Here is a 24,957-nt window from a genome sequence, read left to right as displayed (position 1 = left end):
GGCATCCCTAGCAACTTGAACACTTTTTCCATCAGCTATCTCAGAAGAAAAACTATTACCTAAAGTCCTTGGGAACACGAATATTGCTATAACCCATACAAGCTTCTTTAAAGGGAAAATAAAAATGAACACTTTTCTGCATAATACTAAAAAAATTCAACTGTAAATATTATATAGCAATAAAAATTACACATAAAAATCAAAAACATCACAGCAAAGTTTCAATAAAGTAACAATTCACTTTGATCCCTTGGAGATAACTCTTTGCCTTACCAAAGCAAAGACAGGTTCTCATTAGAAAATGAAATCTATGTGAATGTTACAGAATCTATGAAATCTAGAAAAGAGATGTTGTTCTATATTTCAGTGTGTCAAAGAGATTAAAATCCTAGTTTGAAAGAGGCAGTTAACTAGCTTAGCTTCCAAATACAAAAATACTTTTCTTAGTTTTAACAATAATTTAGTGACCAGACATAACCTCAGGATAACAAAAACATTCTGAACTAATAAATAATCCACTATTTCAAAACACAGTCTATATAACAAAATTCCAATAAAACAAAAGAATCTGGAAAGCCCCTCGTATTCATTGTAACGGGATGAATTACACAGGAAAACAGTGCCATAAACTTCAGCCACAACAGTCAAGATAAAGGCAGACTTGATTGTAAGAGAGGTCACTGAACTCAAGATTATCATCTATGGATTTTTATTGTAATGCAGAAATGAACTCTTGCTGTATTATACAAGAAATTAAAATTCATACATACAAAAAACAGATGAATGAAAGACTATTTTTCATATGCTTTAAATTTCAGATCAAGTGTTAATAGGGATCATAGCTGATAAAAGAAATTATTAGGACTAGTAACATTTAGAGATCTATTTATAAAGCTGGTTTACTAGGAAAACACAGCCTTTGAAATACATGAAAGAAGAAGTAAGCTGCAAAGTTCAACAGTATAAATACTCTGCCGCTTGTGTTCTGCACAGCCCTTCACTCCTGTTTACTTTCCAACTGGTATAAAGCCTAAGCTATTTCAGCCTTTGAGACCCTAATAGCAACAACAGCCGCTGGAAACAGTTGGGAGTGACCTGAATTTCAATCCTTTCAAAAGCTCTCAATGCGATGGACAACAATGTTTATTTTGAATTCCAAGGAGACTGCTGCCATTCAAAACACAAGAATGACCAGTCTGTCACTCTACCTCACTAATAACTCCTCGTGAATTATTTCTAAGTTTGTTACGCAAAAGTAGAAAAATTACTGTATTTTTAAAAGTAGCAGTCTCTACTATTCAAGGCAATAACTATTTACTGAGTATCTTCTATGTCCAAGCCGCGGTGATAGGCACTGGAGCGTGTAAAAATAGAATATTATTTCTTCCCTTCAAAAGTTGGGCGTGATATTCTTTCCACTTAGGGTGCATGTTACATCTTTCTCAGCTATTCCTTTTTATACAAGGAAATAACTGCATGCTTCTCCTCTTAAACTCTGAAATTAGCTTTTTTTCTTAAAATGATAATGAAGGTAAATCTGGTAGAATCCGATGTTGTGGAACCATGGGTCTTTTTAATCTGCTATAAACCGATGTGACCAGGAGAATCTTCTCCTGTTACTCTACTCCTTCAACGGTCCTGCAGTCTGTGTCTTTCTGTCTTTGTTTCCCTCGCCATCCTCATGCTGTCTCTCCTCAGTCTCGCCTTCCCTGTGGATGTCTCTGCTCCCCTGTCTCTCTACTTCCAGATGGCTTAAATGTTTTTGGCCAGTGGTTCTCAATCTGTGAACCACACTTGAAGCAGCTGGAGGTAACGGGCACACACTTCTAAGTTTTCACAAATGACTCATGAATTCATCTATGTACTAAACACTAAAGTCTGCTTAAATCATGTATTATATATTTGGATTTTTAAATAAATGTAGATTCTTACACATACACGTAAAAAATCTTCCTCTTCATTTAAAACGGCAATATAATATTTACAAAATCTGCAGTTACTTAAAAAATAATTGTTATCCTAACGTGGTGGGGGAAGGGTTGCCCATGAAATATTTGACACTGAAAAAAAAAGGTCCTTATTTAAGGTCAGAAGCCACTGCTGCACCCTGTGAGCTCCTTGAGGGCAGGTGTGAGGACTCCCTTTCTCTCCCCAGTGACCAGCACAGCAAATGTTCAGTTAGCATATGCCAAACCGATGGACCTTAAACCTTTCTGTTTAAGATACAGGCATTAGGGCTAGGAGCTGTGTCTCTCCCCACCAACCCACCCTGAGGCCATGCTAATTTATTCTATTCTACTCATAGTGTGCTTGGGGATCTATGCAAATTGCGCTGACAGGTGGTTAGAGATGGGTGCGGGAGGTTCAGCAAGGAATGGGTCTTTCTGATCTGGGTACCAGGGTGGATGGTGGGCCCTTCACCGAGATGAGCGCAGCAGGAGATGCAAGCTGGTGACACGCAGTGTGGAGCTCAGTTTTGACCATGTTGAGCTTGGGGAACCCGTGAGACGCCCAAGCGTCAGTTTCGGTGACATGACAGCGGCAGCAGCTACGCTCCGGTGAGGAGAGGAACAAGGGGGAGATGGAAGGAGAACGAAGCCTGGGTCCAGCTGGCTGAGCACCTGAGCTGTCTTCGGTTCTTCCCTCTTCCCTCACATCCACACCATTACTGTGGCTTTCAGAACTACTGCTCACAAGTTCTCATTTCTCCCAGTTCTCCTCTGTTTTCCACTCCAAGCCCTCAAATAGCCACGTTACCGTAATTCTTGCCCGACCAGTCTCCCTGCCTCTGGCCTCTCCACCTTCTTCCAAGCTATCTCACTAAATATTATCCAGAAAATGTCACTTTTCTGATCAAAACTTTTTTATTTTTTTAGCCAAGTATGAAGTGCTGTTTTTACAACACCAGAACACTTCACTCTTATCTGTTTTTTTTTAAATTAATTAATTAATTTATTTATTTATGACTGTGTTGGGTCTTCGTTTCTATGCGAGGGCTTTTTCTAGTTGTGGCGAGCGGGGGCCACTCTTCATCACGGTGCGCGGGCCTCTCACTATCGCGGCCTCTCTTGTTGCGGAGCACAGGCTCCAGACGCACAGGCTCAGTAGTTGTGGCTCACGGGCTTAGTTGCTCCGCGGCATGTGGGATCTTCCCAGACCAGGGCTCGAACCCGTGTCCCCTGCATTGGCAGGCAGATTCTCAACCACTGCGCCACCAGGGAAGCCCCTCAAAACTTTTAATATCTCAGTGTCTAAGACTCTGCAAAGCACTATTTCAATCTAACTTTTATTCTTATCTCCATTTCCAACTGGTCCACATACTCCCCCCCACAGATGCCTGGGGACTGGCCACCTCCATCTGGATGGCCTTCTCATCAAAGCCTAGCCCAAGATGCAGCACCTCCAGGAAGCCTTTCCGTTTCAATGAGATCTTGCCCTCTTTGAACCTCTGTAGCACTTTCTGTGTCTTCTTACCTCAATGAATGTCCTAATAAATAGACATAAGTTCCTTAAAGGCAGAAATCATAAATCACTCTCTTTACATCTACCCCTTATGGCTTCTGGTCATAAGGTAAATCTAGAGAAGTCCAATGTTCAAAAATTTGGAACATTATGAGATTTTCCAACTAATTAAGTAATGACAGTGTTGATGAAAAGTTACAAGAGAAAAGTATTTCTAAAAGTATCATAACACAGTCCAAAAGTTAGCAATTTAACTAATTTAAATTACTTTAAAGGGAATACACATGAATTTGGATGGGAGAGTGACAGAAAAAATACTTGCTTTGTTTGTTTGTCTTTCTGGCTTAACCCACAGTGAAAGAGAATTACATCTGCATTCTTCCTCTAAGAAGAACAAGAGGAATTAGCAGAAAAAACAAGACTAGGTATGTACTGGTTTCTCTTCGCTGCCATATATTACTGGTTGAGAGTTTTTTAACCAAAGCAGTAGTTAGCTGGCACTCAGCATAATGTTTGTATCCCCTCATGCTTTTAAAAAGCTTTACAACTGTATGATCAAAAACCACTCACTTGACTAAACAATCCTTTCTTCTAACACTTGCATAATCATCTTTCTGACTTTCCAAGATAACTACCTACCCGACTGCCCTCTCATTTTCTCCCTATTTCCCTCCAGTCACACGCATTTTGTTGCTAAGAAACAAAATAAATATAACCTCCTGGAAGTAACTTTACAATGGATACTATATTAATACTTACTTATACTGGAGAAATAGGAAGAAAGAAGAGAAAACTTATATCTGTTATATCCTAGGTTCTTTACATTTGTTATTTAATCTTTACAAGAGCCTTAGAAGGCAGTTATTACTATGCCCATTTACAAATGGTTACCTGAAACTCACTTATGTAACTTGCTTAAGCTAGGCAAGTGGTAGAATCAAGGTTTGCACCAAGTTTGCCTAATTTCAAAGTCAGTTTTATTACCATTCTCCTTCTTTATATCTCTATTTCGTGGCTTCGTTTAAAAATTCTGCAGAGATGAAATATTCTACAAATTAAAATTTTACAATAAAGCTTTAAACATGTCTTTAAATATATTATTTCCCAGGATTATTTTCCCAAAGGATTATAACTGAAGTAATTTTTCCTTCAGAAAAATAAGTAAGACTTTTATGTTAAAAAATAAAAGTTAAAGATAAAAGGGACTTCCCTGGTGGTGCGGTGGTTAAGAATCGGCCTGCCAATGCAGGGGACACGGGTTCAAGCCCTAGTCAGGGAGGAAGATCCCACATGCCGCGGAGCAACTAAGCCCGTGCGCCACAACTACTGAGCCTGCGCTCTAGAGCCCGCGAGCCACAACTACTGAGCCCGCGTGCCACAACTACTGAAGCCCACGTGCCTAGAGCCTGTGCTCCACAACAAGAGGAGTCACCGCAATGAGAAGCCCTGCGCACTGCAGCGAAGAGTTGCCCTGGCTCACAGCAACTAGAGAAAGCCTGCGTGCAACAACGAAGACCCAACACAGCCAAAAATTAAATAAATAAATTTATAAAAAATAAAATAAAATAACTGTGCACTTTCAAGAGGCAAAGTTCAGGGAAGAATTTCAAAATGCAAAATACACCCCGATGAACCCATATTCAAATTGCTACAGACTATTAAAAAAGATGTACTAATGTGAGCCTTCAAGTTCATTTTCAGCAATCTTCATCCCTACCGAATTGAAGAAAAAGAGACAGAAGAGAAATACTTCTCTTCCATGTCTGTTGATGGATTTGTTGATTGACAGTTTTGGTATCTTTTCCAGTCAGTGTCATATTGAGCAGAAAGTCTTAAAAATGTATTTTTTTAAATTCCTGAACCCTTAGTTACTCATGGGATGCATACACAGAAGCCTGCTGAAGAACAAAGTCTTCAAACTTTAATACAGTAATAATTTAGCAAATATAGTGAACAGGCTTATAAACTTGGGAGGGAAAAATAAAAGATGGTATTCTGATTTAGGACAGGCAACCATATATACAAGTCAGTATCCAAATGAATGCTCCTATCTAGTGACCCATGAACCTACTTAGCCTCCTTTTTCTCTTTTACTTTTATTCTAACCTATAGGGTCTACGAAGCACATAGAAAATAATTCAGGCATAATATTTATTACAGAATACCAACAGGTGAGTGTGAAAACAGAGACACTGTTGCTTACAAGTGAAAGAGTCAAAGAGTTACCCCTACTGAATTACTATCCTGTCTTATCAAATTTTATTAGGAGACTATAGTCGCCAAGTCCTAGCTATAAGAAAGTGGGGAGGGAAACAGTCTTTGAACGGACCTGGGTTTGTTATACAAGTCGCATAAACCCTCGAAACCATAAATTAACCATCTGAAAAATGGGTATGCTAACTCCTTTCTCAATGGACTGATAACAGGATTAAATGCATATGTGAAAAGCCTTGCACAGAAGAGATGTCAACGCTTGCTTGTCCTCATCCCCTTTCCTAAGCAGCACTTCTAATTTTAACGATGAGGGAGAGGGAGGATTAATCAGACAGTCCTTCTGGAAAAGTTATCCTCCAAACAAAGAATTAAAAAAAGAAACTAAAACCAACACAAACGATCAAACAAACAAACAAACAGTAAAACCTAAATTGCAGAAAACACATTCAAAAAGTATGTGAAATACCAAGGGGGAAAAAGGAACCTGAGGTGGGATAATGTGCAACTCCAATTAAACGAAAAGGTAATCGAACTAAATGTCTTTTAATTCACATGAATTGAAACATCCCAGATAGAGAACTGAAAACTTGGATTAAAAAAAATATTTTTTAATATCTTGCCGCTATGCTAATAGTGAAAGAAAGAGCAGAGGTGAACTCATTAAAGTTAACAGTAACAGGATGTTAAGCAATCCATTAAAATGAAACAAAAGATGGCTAATAGCTTCAGTCTGGTACCACAGCTACTTCTTTTTTTTTTTGTAACTCACTGTGCCTATTAAATTATTCCAGTCTGTCATTCATTAGTAGTAGTTACCGGACCTCTGACAATTTTTCTGCTGTTTGAAGGATGAGGAAGAAGGGGGAGGCAGAAAGAGAGTACATCAATATTTTTCAAAACTCAATCCTTCTAGATCTTTCACTTCCAATCATAACAAGTTATACACTAAATGAAATTTAAGGAACCAAAGTAAATAAGTAAATAAACCCACAGATATGCCACTACTGATAATGTAAAGAACAAGGAAGATTAGAAAAGTTATATATATTCTCTGTGATTCTGAAAGGATTAATTTTAAAATATAAAATAAGGACAAGTATATAAAGTATTTTTTTATGATTAAGTGCTGTTTGAATATCCATCTGACCTACCTTTCACCTTGAAGTCGGCAGGGTAGTACAAGTCACTTTGCTAACCTGGCATAGTTTAAGATAACTCCAGTGAAGAAAGTCCAATTTCCTGATTCTCTCAGCCAAAACAAGCAAACTGAAGTCAGTTTGATCTAATAGCAAACTTTAGGGAGCTTATCCATTTACAGCTAAAAAACTAGAACAAGAACCAGAATTTAAGGGAACTTAGAAATCACTCATGACCTCATTTTACAGTCAAGAAAATTAAGGCCCAGAAGTTTAGCAACTTACCCCAATTCATACAGTAAGTCAGTAGCAAGTTTATCTATGTTATGCAAAGAATTAATGAAATAAAATGAAATAGTTAAAAATCTTATTCATAGACTCCAACTCTAATATAGTTCATAAAGTTATTAGACATCAAAACTTCAGAAAGTAGTCTTCTTCTATTATTAGCTGAAATAATGTAATTTTTTAAATGATCCACTTAGACGGGGATCAAAAGCATAGGCAAAAAGCACTTGATGTTAAAAAACAAGCACACTACTATTTGCCTGTTCTCCCAAGAGGAAAAATAATTTCAAATAGAATTTTTCATTGTCCAGTTGTAGCACTCTTAGAATCAGTGCCCGTTTCAGGGGGAAAAAATATTTTCCAATCTTTTCCAACGATAAAAGAAATCAAAAGGAAATCTTCCACACCTCTATATTCATTAGATACTAGAATATAGTGAGTCAAGTCTTAGTTTTTTAGAATATCAATGAGAGAGCATATGTTTGCTTTATTACATACCCCCAAATCAGACAAGATTGAAAAAAAAGTTCCAAAATAACCTTACTCAAGCAAGTATCTTTATCTAACCTTTTATTATCTAAATCTTATTTTAGGATTTTGAGGTTGGGCTTAAAGAAGAGGTCAATTAAATATATATATATATATATATAATGAACAGATATATAACAATAATACTTAATACAAAAAAAATTCACAAAACAAAATTGCTGGTAACTTTGATTTCAAAAACAAACATGGGGGACTTCCCTGGTGGCGCAGTGGTTAAGAATCCGCCTGCCAATGCAGGCGACACGAGTTCGAGCCCTGGTCCGGGAAGATCTCACATGCCACGGAGCAACTAAGCCCGTGTGCCACAAGTACTGAGCCTGCGCTCTAGAGCCCATGAGCCACAACTACTGAGCCCACGTGCCACAACTACTGAAGCCTGCGCACCTAGAGCCCGTACTCTGCAACAAGAGAAGCTACTGCAATGAGAAGCCCGTGCACCACAACAAAGAGTAGCCTCCGCTCACCGCAACTAGAGAAAGCCCATGCACATAGCAATAGCTCAAAAAGTATTTGTGGAATAAATAAATGATGCCAAGTTTGAGAAATAATGCTGGTGCCCATCAAATATTTATTAGACACTAAAAGCACAAAACTATACAAGATGTCAAATACAAATAGTGCAAAAAACAAGGTCTTTGCTTTCAAGGAGTCTAGCTGGTGAAACACAGAGTAATTAGTTAATTACATAGGCAGTATTAGGTATGACTATTAACCAATTAGGTTTATTTGTATATGATTCATGGAATCTGCCTTGTTATTCCTGGTTATACCTAGTGTACAATTAAACGTTGAGTCGAATGGTATAAACTTGTCATAAGAGTTTAGAGGGGAAAAAAATGAATGAGTTGCAATAGTAAGAAAAGACTATGGGTAGATGATGAGGTTTGGTATGGGATTTGTGGAGGTGGAGGCATGTATTGGCAGTGAAGAGGTGGGTGGGCATTCCAGATGAAGCAAATTTCATGAGAGGACAAAAAAGGCACGTGAGGGACAGTACGAAACCCACCTTAAATGGAAAGATGGTATTCGCTGACGAGTAGTGATGATCTGGGGAGGACAATCTTTCTTTTTTTTTTTTTTTAAACTTTTGGCTGCACCAGGCGGCATGTATCCCTGACTAGGGATCGAACTCTCGTCCCCTGAAGTGGGAGCACGGAGTCTTAACCACTGGACTGCCAGGGAAGTCCGAGGGGGAGGACAGTCTGAGTGTGCCTGGGTCACAGAGAGCCTAATCCTCTGAGCAAAGGACTCCAGTCTGGAAGGAATCTCACAGCACGTGCTACTGGTGCCCAGCTGGGTCCTCTGGAACCCTTCGACTGGTTTGGTACATCCAGTCCCAAAGGTGCCCCCTGCATTGCTAATGGTTCATACCAGCAACTTCCTGTGGAAGCAACAGAAGCTACCTCCTAGCCTCTTCTGCGCTCCTGCACACACACACATTTCCAGGACAGCTGCTGGTCAACGACTAACGAATGAAGGGGAGAGGGGACAAAAGCCCAGTTCCCTTGCCTCAAGGCAAGCCAGGCTCTATGGTACAATTCTGTTGCAAAGTTCCCTCCTGGGTCAAGCTGAGGCTAGACATCCAATGAGAGCAAACCCTTCCTCATCTCAGTTTCCTCTTCTTCCCAATCCCGCTTGACCTACTCCCCTTTAAGTAACATGTGAGAGAACTCTCTTGATACAGCATTTGCACATGAATACCATCTCAGGTTCTGTTTCTAGGGAAACTGGACTAAGACAAGCCTGTAAAGGCAAATACTAGATATTCATGAAGAAAACAGTTACCCAGAGGAAATACCGTTGTGGGTCACTCGGTTTGGAGGGAGAATGCTGAGCAGCTTGGCTGGTGACAGATGGAATAAAGAGGGTCAGGTGACTGGAGGCCAACTAAGGGTGCTGTTGTTCAAACTCAGAAACAAGCGGAAGAAAAAATATTTGCTCTGATATAAGAAACAGAGAACTTCAGAAGAAAATGGCTTCGGTGTAGGGAAGAATTGATGACAACTCTTCAAAGTTTTATTTTTTCCATAAAAAACAAAAAGTATTTCTTCAGTAGTACTGTCAATGTTATACCATGAATTCTCTTAAGTGCAAATCTCTTTTAGGCTGACATTACCTAACACAAGAAGTGTTCAAAAACTTAAGGAGAATAACAATGAATAACAACAGGACTCAAAAATTCTCTCTCATAGTTTGAGTCTCTGAATATCCATATTCAGAAATACGAAGATAAGATTAAGTAGTATCTCCAAATGTTTATAACAAGTTGGTTTGTTAGATTTTGTATTCAAGTAGCTTAAAAGAATCTGTATTAGAGTCAGTAGCAGATTACTTAAATTGCAAATTCATCCAAACAGGGTAACATCTGGTTTTCATCTACTCTTATGGAACCAGAAGTGCTGTCAATAGAAAATAAGATACTGAGTCTTAGGTTGTAAAATAGGGAGCACAATGTGAAAACAAGTAGGCTACTATGAAAGAAATGATACACAGCTCAGAAAAAAAGATTATACCCTACATAAACTTTCACTTTAGAATTTGAGAAACAGCCCGACATCATCTGTATTTGCTTTGCTTTGTTGATATCTCAGACAAGTTAAGCTTCTTGACTTCTTGGTTCCCTTTCAAAATAGCAAAAATGCCTCTCAGTAAAAATGACTATTTTCACTTAATTAGTAACAATTTTTGTGTTACATGTCTAAATATATAGGACAGAAAGGATACTATCGAAACAGGACTTTTAAGCAAGGTTATTTTTTCTCATTGATTACTTTTCCATGCATTAAAATGTATAGCTAATAGCTTTCAAATTTTAAATACACATGACCTTTGATTCAACAGTTCCACTGAAAGCAATTTCACACACAGACACACACACACTCCCCCAAAAGAGAACTGGTCAGAAAGTCATGCTACAACAAAGTAAATCTATAAGTCTAAGTTTTTCTAAATTTTTCCTATTCAGTTTTAAGACCAAATTGATACTCTTCCAGACAAGTACATATAATTTGCCCTGTATATATCCTTTAAATACTCCCAGGAGAGACTCCAAGAAAAAAAAAGGTTTCTTAGCTAAAAATGTTAGGAAGGTATGGCATGTTGGTCCCCTCTTAAAGATTTATAATAAAGACAACAATTTATGGAAGCCTATGAGATATTTTTGGGGTAAATGGCATTTTCCAAATTTTATAGACCAGAGAACACTTCTGTAATTATCAAAAGCAAGACTTGCTTAAAACCCTCCATGACCACCTGGTAAATGATAGCTACTTCCTTACAAACCTAAAGGTTCAGAGCCATCATTCAATCACCCTCCCTCTATCCCCTCTTTCTCCTCCCTTCCCCTCAACCCAAGACACTGCAGTGGTTCTAACTTCATATTTCATAATAATCATAGAAAACTTTTTCATATATTTCATAATTCTTGGTCCTTACTTCCAGATATTCTGATTCCTATCACTGTTTTTAACAAGCAATCCAGGTGATCTCAGTACAGTTCAAATGTTGGGATGCTGAAAAGATCTGATACAGTACAATCAATGAGATGATTATTTTAAAATTGAAGCCAAACTGAGTTCAGAAAACTTGGACTTCAAATGAGTATATTAAAATTCTATTTTTCTACCCAGGGAAAGAAAGGGAAAAAGACAGACTAAGAAAAGCCAAATCATATCTTAAAAGAATACCCCTAATATACTGCCCAGAATATTAAGGCCAAGAGTTTTACCCTATAACAAGAACTCTTAGGCTGCACTCCATTGAGAAATTTCAGGAATTCTTAAACTCTCTGAAACTGCACACACAATCTTTATGCGTATGTGAATACATGCCTTATAATCCAAAGCTTTCACCAATTCTCATGCTGCTCAATTACCCAATTTAAAAGCCATTCTATTTTTTATTTACCTACCTGCAACAATGGCAACAGAAACTGCTTCTTAGTTAACACCATGAATCAGACACACGAAGACACATTCCTCAGTGTTGTTTTCTCTCTCAGAGCCAAACAAAAAGCAATTTACCTTTGCAGAGTCATATTCAAAGAGCCTGTACAACCCTTAATCTTGTTCTGGGCTTCAAGATGAGTCATGCCATGTGCACTTATTCCATCAATGCTGAGAACCACATCACCAATTCTTACGTTTGCCTGGGATGCTTTGCCGCCATCTTTGAGCTGTAAAAAATATGTTTCATTAGAATTGTCACTCTTTAAAAATAAACACAGATGAAAATTACACTTTTGTTATATCAAAAGAGAAGTATATTAATGTACTATTAGACAAAGTAATACAAATTATCTTGCTTAACAGGTAAAGTTAAATAAAATTCAAATGACTTTCATACATATTATCATGCTTATTATCATACTTTCATACTTATTTTCTTAAATTCTTATTTGCTTTCTAAAAAACTGAACTAATTGTCTGAGAAAAGGTCCCTGATAAGTTCTCCATTTCTTTACTGTATAACAGTAGTGTGTGATTGTTACAAATAAGGAAGAGAAGTAAGCAAGGCAACTACATTTTAGCAGGAAAAAAAAGTAATATGAATAGGGTATTTAATACTCTTTTAGAAATAATTTTTAAAACTCTTTAAACAGCTGTATTTTTGTTTGAGCACAAAGAGTAACACAGATGGAGGATCTACTGAACTATCCTTCCTGTTGAGTCCAATTCATATCCAGCGTTTGAGGGACTGAATTCTTTTAGATCACAGGCCCAAATATCTTTTATGCTGGCTGTGCTTCCTGCTCCAGGCATTTAGAACGAGGGGACGAAAACCAGTTGTGTCTGAGACTGTCAGACTCTTTTGTGTACCACGATCTTTAATCCCCAATCTTTTTTCCCTTTTTACAAAATTTTCTACATGTTTACATTTAGTTTGATCTCCTTCAAACTTCATATGTATCTATTGCATTGCTCCAAAAGGAGCAAACAAATATAAAATGACAGTAAGATGAAAGATGATGCAATTTTAATAGATACTCAGAAACATGGAACAAGTACAAATCAAAAGGAACCATTCTAATTAAAATGACAAGCTTAGAATTCATTAAGTACAAGCAGATCACACTGAATACTGGGCTGTTGGAAGACAGGTGAGACTAGGCCCAAAAAAGAAAGAAAGAAAATAAGCACTATTTCTCTAATACTTAAAAGTGTAGATTTTATGCAGGGATGATGAAAAACATCTGGAAATGGATAGTGGTAATGACTGCACAACACTGAAAATGTACTTGATGCAATTAATGAACTGTGCAATTAAAAATGGTTAAAATGTCTAACTTTTATAAGTATATTTTACCACATTTTTTAAAAAACTAACAAAAACTAAATATTTTAGAGAACATTTTACTAAAATTACTTTTTGATTAAAAGAAAAACATCCCTCAGCAAACTGAACAAGGGCTGAGTGCCAGAATTCATAATCTGGAAGCAAAGCAATAAATACAAGTGGATATTGTATGCTCAGATAGGTTTTGATTACCATCAGTTGTCAAATTCTTTCCTTAAAAAATAATGATCAAGGCAGATCAATCCTAGTGTACAAGAACAACTCTTTGGACCTAAAATCAAGAAAACAGTATTGACTGCTAGATCCATCCAGGCAGCGCCCATGTCTGTGCTTCTCCCCAACTGCCCTAAAGCTAGAAGTGTGCCTGACACTATAGACCTTCATAATATATACTGAATGAATGGATGCCACATATTTATTATTTAACACTGGCAAAATCTATGGTTTGTTTTAAAGTGCAAAGTTAGGAAGAACTAAAATTTTAAATAATTTGAAATTTATCTCATTTAACATATAACTATCAAATGATGGACATAGTTCTTGAAATTAGTAAGAAAAAATATCTATTTGAGCAAGAATATGTAAAATCTAACAGACACAAAGTGTAAAATAAAAGATTTCAAACCTTTCAAATGAAATATTCTCTATTACATACATAGTACATAGAGTTGACCCTTGATCAACGTGAGTTTGAACTGCGTGGGTCCACTTACATACGGATTTTTTTCAACAGTGAATGCTATAGAACTACATGATCTGCGTGTTTGTATACGGAGGAACCAAACTATATATACGGAGGACAGACTACAAATTACAGGCGGATTTTCAGCTTCGCAGAGGGCCAGTGCCTCTAATCTCCAAGCGTTCAAGGGTCAACTGTAGTGATTCCGTTTTCATCTTTGTACTAATGTGAACAAACAAAACAACTCCTCTCAGCTGCCCAGATATTTAAAGGTAAGAAAAATTAATGAAATGTTGACAATAAAGAAATAAATTTCCAGAGTAATAAAACAGATTAAAATTTAATGCATATCAAACTTGTCAACACAGCTATATTACACACATGTGTATGTATATATATACATATAGACACACTTTTTATTATATAGTATATGACTGACGAAGTAATACCAAAATTCAATGAAAATTAAATAAAGTTCATTTTGAATTCCAGGATCATAGGATCAAGAAGAAAAAAATTAAGATAGAACTTTATTAAGTATATTTTAAAATACTTTATAGACAGATATATTTATTAAAATATGAAAGTAATGTATGCGTGTGGTGGGAGTAAGAAAAAAGTCTTTAAAAATAATAATACCTACGTTAAATACTATGGTTTTACTGTATTAAAAAACAGGTGTGGGGACTTCCCTGGTGGCGCAGCAGATAAGAATCCGCCTGCCAGTGCAGGGGACACGGGTTCGAGCCCTGGTCCGGGAAGATCCCACATACTGCGGAGCAACCAAGCCTGTGCACCACAACTACTGAGCCTGCGCTCTAGAGCCCGTGAGCCACAACTACTGAGCCCGCATGCCACAACTACTGAAGCCCACGCACCACAAACTACTGAGGCCTGCGCTCTAGAGCCTGTTAGCCACAACCACTGAGCCACGTACCACAACTACTGAAGCCCACGCACCTAGAGCCTGTGCTCTGCAACAAGAGTAGCCACTGCAATGAGAAGTCCACGCACGGCAACGAAGAGTCGCCCCCGCTCGTTGCAACTAGAGAAAGCCTGCGCACAGCAACGAAGACCCAACACAGCCAAAAAAAAAAAATTTTTTTTAATTAATAAATAAATTAAATAAATAATAGGTGTGGACTGTCTTAATAATTAGTATTTCTTTTTTTATTAATATAAATATTAAAGAAATAATTTAATTTAATAACAAATACTAACTGTTCATCTCTCCTGCACAGAACTAAATTGTTCAAACTGTGAAGGACATTTACAAAGAAAACAACTCCTAAAGCTAGCAATGCCGCCCACTTTCCATGGGACTTACTTGTAGGGTTTTATAAAGATTATGTGAGATAACAGCTTAATAAATGTTAGCTATTATTATTATTATTCTCCTGATCTCAGATTACTAATTCAAGAAATGTGGAGGTTGTACTGGATGATGTCAAAGGCCTTCTAAGGTCCCTTCCAGTCTTAAAAGTTTTATCTATCTGTGAACTGTCTATACAAAGGTATAACTCTAATCCTAAAATAAGAGTCATATCTGAATGGTAGGGCAAAGGAACATCTATTCCCTACTAAAATAAATGAATGGAAATTTGAATCCTGATAATAAGACAAAAAATAAACATAATTTATCCTAGATTTTGTTTTAGCCAAGAAGGGCATCCAAAAAAAAAAAATTTCTTTTTTTAACCAGAAATAGAACACAGCTAAATTACCTACCTCACCATTCTTCACATAAGGTAGCCTTAAAATAGAAACACTGAAACCTATGGGCATTTGCTCAAAATGTACCCAACAAAAGCAATTTAAATACTCCCAGTCCAGTAATATAAAGGTAATGAACAATTAAGAAAATAATCTAATATTACTCAGCCATAAAAAGAAACAAAATTGAGTTATTTGTAGTGAGGTGGATGGACCTAGAGTCTGTCATACAGAGTGAAGTAAGTCAGAAAGAGAAAAACAAATACCGTATGCTAACACATACATATGGAATCTTAAAAAAATAAAATAAAAAGGTTCTGAAGAACCTAGGGGCAGGACAGGAATAAAGACGCAGACGCAGAGAATGGACTTGAGGACATGGGGAGGGGGAAGGGTAAGCTGGGACGAAGTGAGAGAGCGGCATGGACATATATACACTACCAAATGTAAAATAGATAGCTAGTGGGAAGCAGCTGCATAGCACAGGTAGATCAGCTCGGTGCTTTGTGACCACCTAGAGGGGTGGGATAGGGAGGGTGGGAGGGAGACGCAAGAGGGAGGATATATGGGGATATATGTATATGTATAACTGATTCACTTTGTTATAAAGCAGAAACTAACACACCATTGTAAAGCAATTATACTCCAATAAAGATGTTTTTAAAAAAAGAGAAATAATCTAATCAAATCAAATGTCATACACTAGATAAAACTTGTCTTACTCCTTTGTTGCAGCTGCCTACTCGATTCTGAGAGCCTATGATCTCAAGATGTTCAAATCCAACTTCTCAGAATTACCTATCTTTTTAGGCTTGCTTTTTACTCTGCCACTCTTATCTTCAAAACATGGAGCATAGAAATCATATAGCCCCTGTGAATTCTGCCGTTTCCGTGAGTACCACATCCAGGGGAAATTACTAAATTTTGTTGATTCTTCCTTTCCTCTCCCATGCTAGTCCATATCCTGATCATCTGTCACCTTGATCTTGCCTGGTGCCTACAGTAAGAGTTTTCTAAAGACCTCCTTACCGCCAACCTCTGCATGTTCCTTGCCCTTTCCTCCATCTTACTGTATTTCCATAATGGTGACCCTACTACCACTTCACACTGAAGAGTTCCATCATGTCAACTATTTATAAAATGAGGGTGGGGGCTTCCCTGGTGGCGCAGTGGTTGAGAGTCTGCCTGCCAATGCAGGGGACACGGGTTCGAGCCCTGGTCTGGGAGGATCCCACATGCCGCGGAGCAGCTAGGCCCGTGAGCCACAACTACTGAGCCTGTGCGTCTGGAGCCTGTGCTCCGCAACAAGAGAGGCCGCGATAGTGAGAGGCCCGCGCACCGCGATGAAGAGTGGCCCCCGCTTGCCGCAACTAGAGAAAGTCCTCGCACAGAAACGAAGACCCAACACAGCCAAAAATAAATAAATAAATAAATATTTATTTATAAAATGAGGGTGAACAACTTCAAATATTTTCTGCTTCCTACAGTGTAGAATAAAGCTGAAGCCTGAAATAGAAGCAATCTATAATTAGTCATCAAGCTGTTTCCAACTTCAAAACAAGCGCCATAAGGTCAGGGATCATATTTTATGCTATGTTCTCAAGAGCCTTGAAGATTGTAGGTACTAGAAAAACAGATGATTAAACCACAGTAAGTAAGAAATCAGTAAATCTATCCATCAGTTGAATATGTGAAATTCTGATAGAAATATACTTAATTCACCAAAGAGAGAAAAATAGATTCTAATCTGAAAATGAGAATCTTCAGTTAAACATTAGGCTGAGCTAACCTAAGAAAGGTCAAAAATCAAACTGTATTTTCAGTAGAACAAAGTAAATCCATTTTGGATAGTTAGTTACTATATTTTTCCTAGGATTTCCAAAGAGATGTCACAACTCCCCTTGGTACTTTATCTAACAAGTATTAGGAAGAGCTTAATTGTATTTAATCTCAACCCTTTCTCAATCAGTTATCAGAAATGTAAACAAATGCTCATCACCATCTGTACAATCTTTCATGTTATTTGAACTGTCAAACAAACTCCTGTTTGTCTACAGTTTTTTTGAGCTTACGAATTTTAATCATCTTGGGTTTTTGACATTAACATCTTTTCTAAATCTCTAACCATCTTTATTATTCAATGCTCAGGCTCTCTACTCACTATTTAAACTAAAGAGCAGGAAGAGCCTAAACGAACGCCAACGGGAAAGGCCCAATGCACAGAAACAAATGTAAAGCTTGTTAAAGGTGGCATCTCATTGAAAACTCCTATGAGCTTTCATTTATCCCCAGAACTACTTCCTCAAGGCATCCACTCCATAGAAAGATAAATTTTTTGCCTTAATTGGGTAGGATGTATCACTCTTAGGAATTGTGAGCAGCTACGAAAAGACTACAAGGTCACTCATTATTTGCATAGTTCATTTTTTCCTTTGTTTTTTCAAGCCTAAATAGTCTGCATTTGTTTGAAGCAGTAATAACCTCTGTCATGAGTAAATCTTGTACATACTATATGACAGCCATAAATGTGTGTGTATCTCATAAATGCACAATGTGTAGGAAGGAAGCAGTCATGGGAGGCTCCTGAGTCAGCTTCATTATAAATCAAACTAATCACAAGCAAATGCTTCTCCTTTGATCTTTAAATACATTTTTCAGTACTGTTGTCCAGTTTTCCATAAATTTAATTGTAGCTGTATGCGTCTTTAAAAACACTGCTTTGTGGTCTCACTTAAGTTGCAAGCAGACATGGCTGCAGATGTCAGAACTACCTCTGAACTTCTGTTTACTGATGCAGAAACTAGGACAACTGTATGCTCTTCAAGAGAATGGTATCTTTACTGAGCCTCCCCATTGACTTAGATAAGAAAGGATCTAATATCAACCACCTGTTATCAGACTACGCCATCAATTCCCATAGGCTGGACATCTACCCCAAGCACCTAAGGGCAGAGAAGACAACTTTTCAAACTGACCAGTCAGACCTGATTTTTCCCTTCCCTCCTTAAAGGAAGACCAAACACCCCTCTTCTCTTCCCTCTGCTTCTCCTAAGCCTAAACTTTCTCTTCACTTACCAAAAGAGCTTAATATGCCACCGAATCAGAACCCCAGCTCCCCGTGTCCTCCTTCCCTGCTTACCACTATTCAAGTCTGAATTTTCCAAACTCCATTCCCACAGGATGGTGGCCTCAAGATCACCACTTCCCAGGACAGTCTGGCCACTGTACCAAAAGGCCAAAGGATAAGAATCAATAAGGTGATACTGGTGAAGAAATCTTGAACTGGGGGTCAGGGAAGGGCAGGAAGGAAAGAAAACAGAAGAACACATGACAAGGGAGGGCACTGGGAAGAAGGCAGAATAGGGAACCAAGGTCACGAGCGAAGAAAGGGTCATGAGATGTCCCTGGTTTGGGGTCCAGGCCTTCTCTCTGGGTGTGTTGTACATCACCGTGCACGTGCACAAAATAGTGTAAATATTTAACAGAACATCAAGATAGTAACTAATTATAGAAGCAAGAAGATCTTACACTTTGATTGAATAACTAAAATAACCTAAATGACCATAACTAATAACTATGATGCAGAGCCAATTAACTCACAGTAATATTTATGTATGTCATCAAACATGTCATTATCTTTATTGGACTCAAGTAAAATTTATAACTAAACCTCTCCCAAATGCTTATTAGCCTCTATACAAATGTGCGGTTCCAACAGTATTTTTTCTTAAAACTTTTTAACAAAAGGAGAAAGTAGTACTATGTCTTCAGAAAACTGCATTGAAAGTAAAATACTATCTCAAGATAGCATACCACTTAGACAAGGATCTCAAAGACACACTGAAGAGAAAATTTGTCTTATCCATAAAGAAGTAAACTACTTGGGATTCATAAGGAGTTATAGCTATCCCTGTTAAACTAACCCTTCCACATAGCTATTACCTCTTAAGAGGCACATCACAGAAGCAAACCAATCATTGAACTCATAGCAAAAAAAAAGTATAGAGCTTTCATTTTTAAAAGTTAGAACCCAGTATGGCAGATATCATTTTAAGTAAGTCTAACTGCCTAAGCTTTCTCTCTAAAATGAATATTTAACACAGCTGCTATACTGTCTGCAGCCTTTTCATAAAAAGGCAAAATGTTTAGTCATAGCAGTGACTCCAACACTATCTTAGAATTCCCTAATGAAATGTATCCTTCCAAATCATAGGGAATTCTCAATATGCACACAGAGACCTCTGTCTTCCCTTGCAAATAAGCCAGCAGTTCCAAACCTCAGAACAGGTGCCAGCAATAGAAATGATTTTTTGAAAATATATGTGCCCAAGAACATTACAGAGATCATTTTATAATACAGATAACATTGTATTAGTCAGATGTTTACTGAGAACAATTTATGCTGGTTCAAAAGAACTGGTATTAATCCGATTAATAAGATCAAGATTGGTATTAATCCTATTATATGCTACAGGTAACAAATAGAAGACAGGTACCTATATAATAAGCCACTGCCAACGTCCAGTTTTCAACCTTCTGCATATTTTCAACAAATATGGAATGCTTGGAAATGTGTGACCCTAACGCCATGGGTATGACAGGAATGCCATCAGGCTTAGTAAATGTAAAAAAGGAACACATAAATATGACAGCTACAGAAAGAAACACTAACAGAAATTTCCCATGTCCAAAAACCATGGGAACTAAACCATGGGAAAAGAAAAGCTATTGTTTTTCTAACAGTGCCGTTACCAAAATTCAGAGAAATACATATACTAAAAAAATTATACCCATCTTACCAACAGGATCTTCGTGAGGCAGAGGAAAGCACGGAGAAAAATCTCATTTTAAAAACTACCGAATTAATGGGCGATCTTTAATTTTGCTTTAAAATGTATTTTCTAGTAGTACCTACTGTAGAATAAAAAATATGAATCCAGTTATGAGCCTATGGTTGAAAGTATCTAGGTGTTTATCTCCCACATACTTCCCAGAATACTGTGAATATGATTTTTTTATACTACCACCCCCCCAAAAAATACCTAAGACTAAATGAGCATTATTCCAAAAGAGAGAACTCACAGAACTTGTTTCCCTGCCAAATGATGAATGCTACTCAATTACCAAGAAAAACCACAAATAAAGAAAAATGGTCAGAGTTTTCAGCCACCAAATTGAGGAGAAGAACACTAAGTACTAATTTTTGTCCAAACATATCCTTCAAGCCTTTTTTCAAATCCCAATTTATTTACTACCACTCCGGTGCTTATTAATCTGCCCTGCGTTACTACACTCAACCCTTAAAGGTGTTCTGTCTTGCACTGTTTATTGTTATATAGTGTTGGCACCTCCACTGGCCTACAAATGTAACTCAACTACATACAAAATGTCAATCTCTGGCCTGGATGTCTAATGTGAATGTGCCCCTTTAAAACTGGAGGCTACTTTGAATTCATTTGAACACCTTTTTTTGTGAAATAAACTGACTTGGCTTTCTGTAGGTCAGAATAGGGAGATAAAACAAGCAATCACTGATGTCTCTCAGTGAGTATGTTTGTAAAATCCTGACTCGTGCGCACTGGTTACTTTAACTATGGGCCTTATTTTTTAGCTTATGAGTTAAACAGTAATCAGTTTTACCCAAAAGTCTGAGAATACACCTTATATGGTAGCAACGAAGAGAATACCTCAAAGTATGTGTCATTTTGCCTTACAAAAGCAAACGGAAGTGAGGGTGATTACTCCTCTTTCCTTATGTAGCCACTGAGCTACCTAGTTAAAAAACATATGTTGCTCTGCTAATATGTTTGTTCTAGTAGTCTAAACGTATTTCCTTGATGAGTCCTACTTAATCGAAACATCTTTATTCTTCTCTACCAGTGACCTAATAAAATAGAAACACGCCTTCTTAAACTGCAATTCACTATTAAGATGCCACATAACATTTTCATTCAGTTAATCCATATGTGTTTAAGCCCAGAGATTTAATGTGCTCTGTAGTTCACGTGTGAATATAATTCTACCAGAAATGTGAACAGTATGGAGGTTTGTTAAAAAAAAAGAGCACATCCACAAACATCTCAAAATCAAACAAATTTGTTACTTATGGAGAAACTAGTGTTTCTATGTAGTCCATTCTATAATAATAAGGAAAATGGTAAGAAATGTCAGAGAGCTATACAGGTTCAAAATGAATTAGTCAACTCTAGTTTCCCTGAGAACAGATTAACACTGAAATTCACACATTTCAACCCTCCCTCCTCTTAAGGTTCTTTTCGATGGTGAGATGAATCTCCCTCAAAATTGTATGCAAATTGTGTGCAAGTATACATGTATTTTCCACTGAGTTGGTCCACAGCTTTCCCCAAATTCTCAAAGGCATCTATGACCAAAAGAAATGTTCCGAACTAATGACTTAGTGAAATCTTAGAACACTGTTTCTCAAAGTGTGGTTCCGAAACCACCAGTGCCAGCATACTTCAATGACAGGGGAAACAAATCACAAGCCCTTCAAAACCCACACGCTAAAGATGTTTCAAAACAAAAACAAAAATCTGTTAGCATCAAGAAAATTTAAGAACTCAGGACAGAATGAATGTTTATTCAAAGTGGTGCAAAATCATGACTTCACATGCTAACGGCAGATAAGTATAGCTTTAAAAAGCGGGGACTCGCTTTTAAACTTTTAAAATCTTCATAGCATTAATCACTAACATCTAATAAGAGTCTCTATTCCAATGAGGCACTACATTCAATACTGAATTCTGAAAACAGGTATGGCCCTTCCCCTCATCTACCGTTTTCTACTAATTAACTTTTCCCACATGTATTGCAACTCTCCAGAAAGCAGTGCTCCTCAAACTATCTGTGGTGGAAGATACCATCTGTGGAGAAAGATTTCCCCCCATTTGCCTTTACCAATTCTTCTGTAATCTACAATAAATTACTGAAAAAACAAAATTTAAAGAAGCCACTCAAAATATAAGACCAAATTCTTTATCATCAGAGTCAATAAACATAAAATTACTCTGTCAAATGACAGAAGTTTCTAGATACTTACTCTTCATTTCTATCCTTATTTCATCTCAAACTGTAACTGACAGTTTGCTGATCTGAAGACTAGCAAGGAGCCTCCTTCTAGGCAAGAACTACATCTTTTATTTCTCTTCAGGTTCATTGTACAAAGACTTAAACATAATACACAATAAACATGTGATGACTCACCACACTGGAAATTAAAGGTATTTAGTAAATAGGCTATTATTTAATAATTTAACCCATTTCCGGTTTTTTTTTTTTTTTTGCTCTTATGTTAAACAAAGTGATGAATAATACTGTACATTTATTTTGGCACACTCATCTGACTTTTTCTTTAGGAATTATTTCTAAAAAGGTATGTGCATTTAAATTTTTGATCCGCGACACTAGATTGCCAGCAAGAATATTTGCAGCCATTTACAATCCTGCAAACTGTGTATGAGAATGTCCGTTATCCACACCCTTGCGATCCTTAGTTTTATAAAAGAAACCCGAGGGTAATTCTAGCTCTACCACTAACAAATCCTGTGACCTTGGGCAAGTCATTTACCCCTCTGGCCTCATTCTGCTCAGCTGTACAGGAGAGTTGGATCAAATGTTCTAGGGTCCCTTTCAACTCTAAACCATAATAAATATTTACACAGAATTTACAACCTCTCATTAGTCTAAAGTCATTACAATCAGTATCTGTTACTCAGGCACTAAAATGAATTTTGTATTATTCTCCAATTACTTCATACATATTACTCTCATTTCTTCATTACAAAACACTAAAATGGCAAACATGGGTGCTTTTCAAAAACCTGAAACTGTGTCAACATCAGAAACTCAAAAGGTTGGATTTTGGAGCTAATTAGGAGAGAAGAGAATCTAGCTTATCTACTTTTTCAGATCCCAAATGAGTTTTTCTTTTAGAATGAATTAGCCTAAATGACAAGAATCTTCTTTCCACTGGTAGCAGCTGAGCCTTCTGGCATTTAATGCTGAGTTACGCCTTCATTCATACTGAGTGAGTGCATATGGACCAGATGCTAATGACTATAAGAATAAATTATTAGGCTAATGGGGAAACCAAATACTCATTCACTCCATCATTTAACAAATACTTGCCAGGTGTCTATTATGTGCCAGGCTATTCTAGACACGGTGAAACAACAAACAAAATGAATCCATGCCCTCGTGGAACTTTACGTCAATCAACTGGAAAGAGAAAACCAACATATAAAAATGCAGATAACTAATTAAATGTCAGGCATACAATAAAGGGAATAGTAAGTGACAATAAATAACTTCAGAAGAATCTAAGTCCACAAGTTGCTTCCACATCAACGCATGTGGGTGTTCGTCACGTTTTCATTGCTTAGAACAGACTGCTTACATTTACAACTCTTACTCCTGGATACCATACTGTTCCAAGAAATCCATGCTTGTCAACTCCTGGTTCCTTTCAGTGCTGTTTCTACCATGCCCTTTCTCTCATCCCTTAAAGAAGATGGGTAAGTCTTCACTCCATTCCCATCTCTGGAAGTGTGATCTCAGTTTTCCTTTGTACATTTGTAGCCTTTAAGAACTAAGACTCATCAAAACTTGGACCCAAGGATTTAACACTTCTGTACATGAATTATTTTATTTATCCCGCTTGGGATTTGTTGAGGGGGAAAAAGAAAAAACAAAAAAACCCCCTGGGAATCCTTTCCTTCCAGCTCTCTTTCTTTAGGTCGGAACTACTACCAATACACCTTTATGGGTCTCCTGTGCCTTTTCCTGCCATCCCAGGTTTATTTTTCTAGACCAGGAATCCAGCCTGCACAGTTGGCTTTTATTGAGACGGCACCAATTGTTGGTAGATCACGTCTAGCACTCGGGTCTCTAGTCACAAAACACTGATTTACCCTAGATGCTTTACTCCCTCCACAGAAAGCAAACACGTGATCACAAACAGCAGCTACACATGAAAAGGAAATGTTCTTACGTCAATGCCACTATTTTTTTTTTTTTTCCTTTTTTAAACTAAGAGTAAAAGGGACTGTAGCAACACTGAAGGATTCTTGTTTCAGTGCGACTGGTGTGCCATATGTGTCTGAGCTCTGGGCAAATGGGACTTGGCAGGGGTCAGGGTGCTGACAGCCGTCAGGGAAAGTCTATTAAGCAATGTCACTGTTCCCAGTTGTGCAAAGCCTGCACAGAGGTGGGAGTGAGGGAGTGGAAGGGGCCAAGATTTTGGTTGCCTGGTAGAATACGCCTGAAGCATATCGTCTGCTGTTTCATCTTCACCCTGTTTCCCACTTACTACATCAGCACTTCGATGAATCAAACCACCTCTTCCCTTCACAGTAAGAGCCCAGGGTCACTTAACTATAAGGATAGGACTAAAGCCATTATTGTTAAAGAAAGCAAGAATTTACTGGCAGAGGTTACAGGTAAATCTAGTCTCAGAGCTTTTCTTGTATAAATCAAAAATATCAGTACTACCAACTGTTGATCATTCCTGAATGATGAAAGACCAACGTCTTACTTAAAAGTCTTTGAGGTAAGGTACTGAGTTGGCCAAAAAGTTCCTTCGGTTTTTAAAGTAAAAAT

General features: G+C 37.5%; 1 protein-coding gene across 10 annotated transcripts in view; it reads right to left on the bottom strand.

Moving 5' to 3' along the window:
- The window catches only part of PDLIM5 (PDZ and LIM domain 5), a 208,990-nt gene that overhangs the window by 133,893 nt on the left and 50,140 nt on the right, over positions 1-24,957 (bottom strand). For all 10 annotated transcript variants that reach the window (XM_036852954.1, XM_036852957.1, XM_036852964.1 and 7 more), the window contains exon 3: positions 11,672-11,823. In XM_036852954.1, the coding sequence (XP_036708849.1) occupies positions 11,672-11,823 (152 nt within the window). The remainder of the gene's footprint in view (positions 1-11,671; positions 11,824-24,957) is intronic.

Source organism: Balaenoptera musculus, chromosome 5, assembly GCF_009873245.2.
Source record: "Balaenoptera musculus isolate JJ_BM4_2016_0621 chromosome 5, mBalMus1.pri.v3, whole genome shotgun sequence".
Taxonomy (NCBI): domain Eukaryota; kingdom Metazoa; phylum Chordata; class Mammalia; order Artiodactyla; family Balaenopteridae; genus Balaenoptera; species Balaenoptera musculus.
This window is presented reverse-complemented; position numbering and strand designations above follow the sequence as displayed.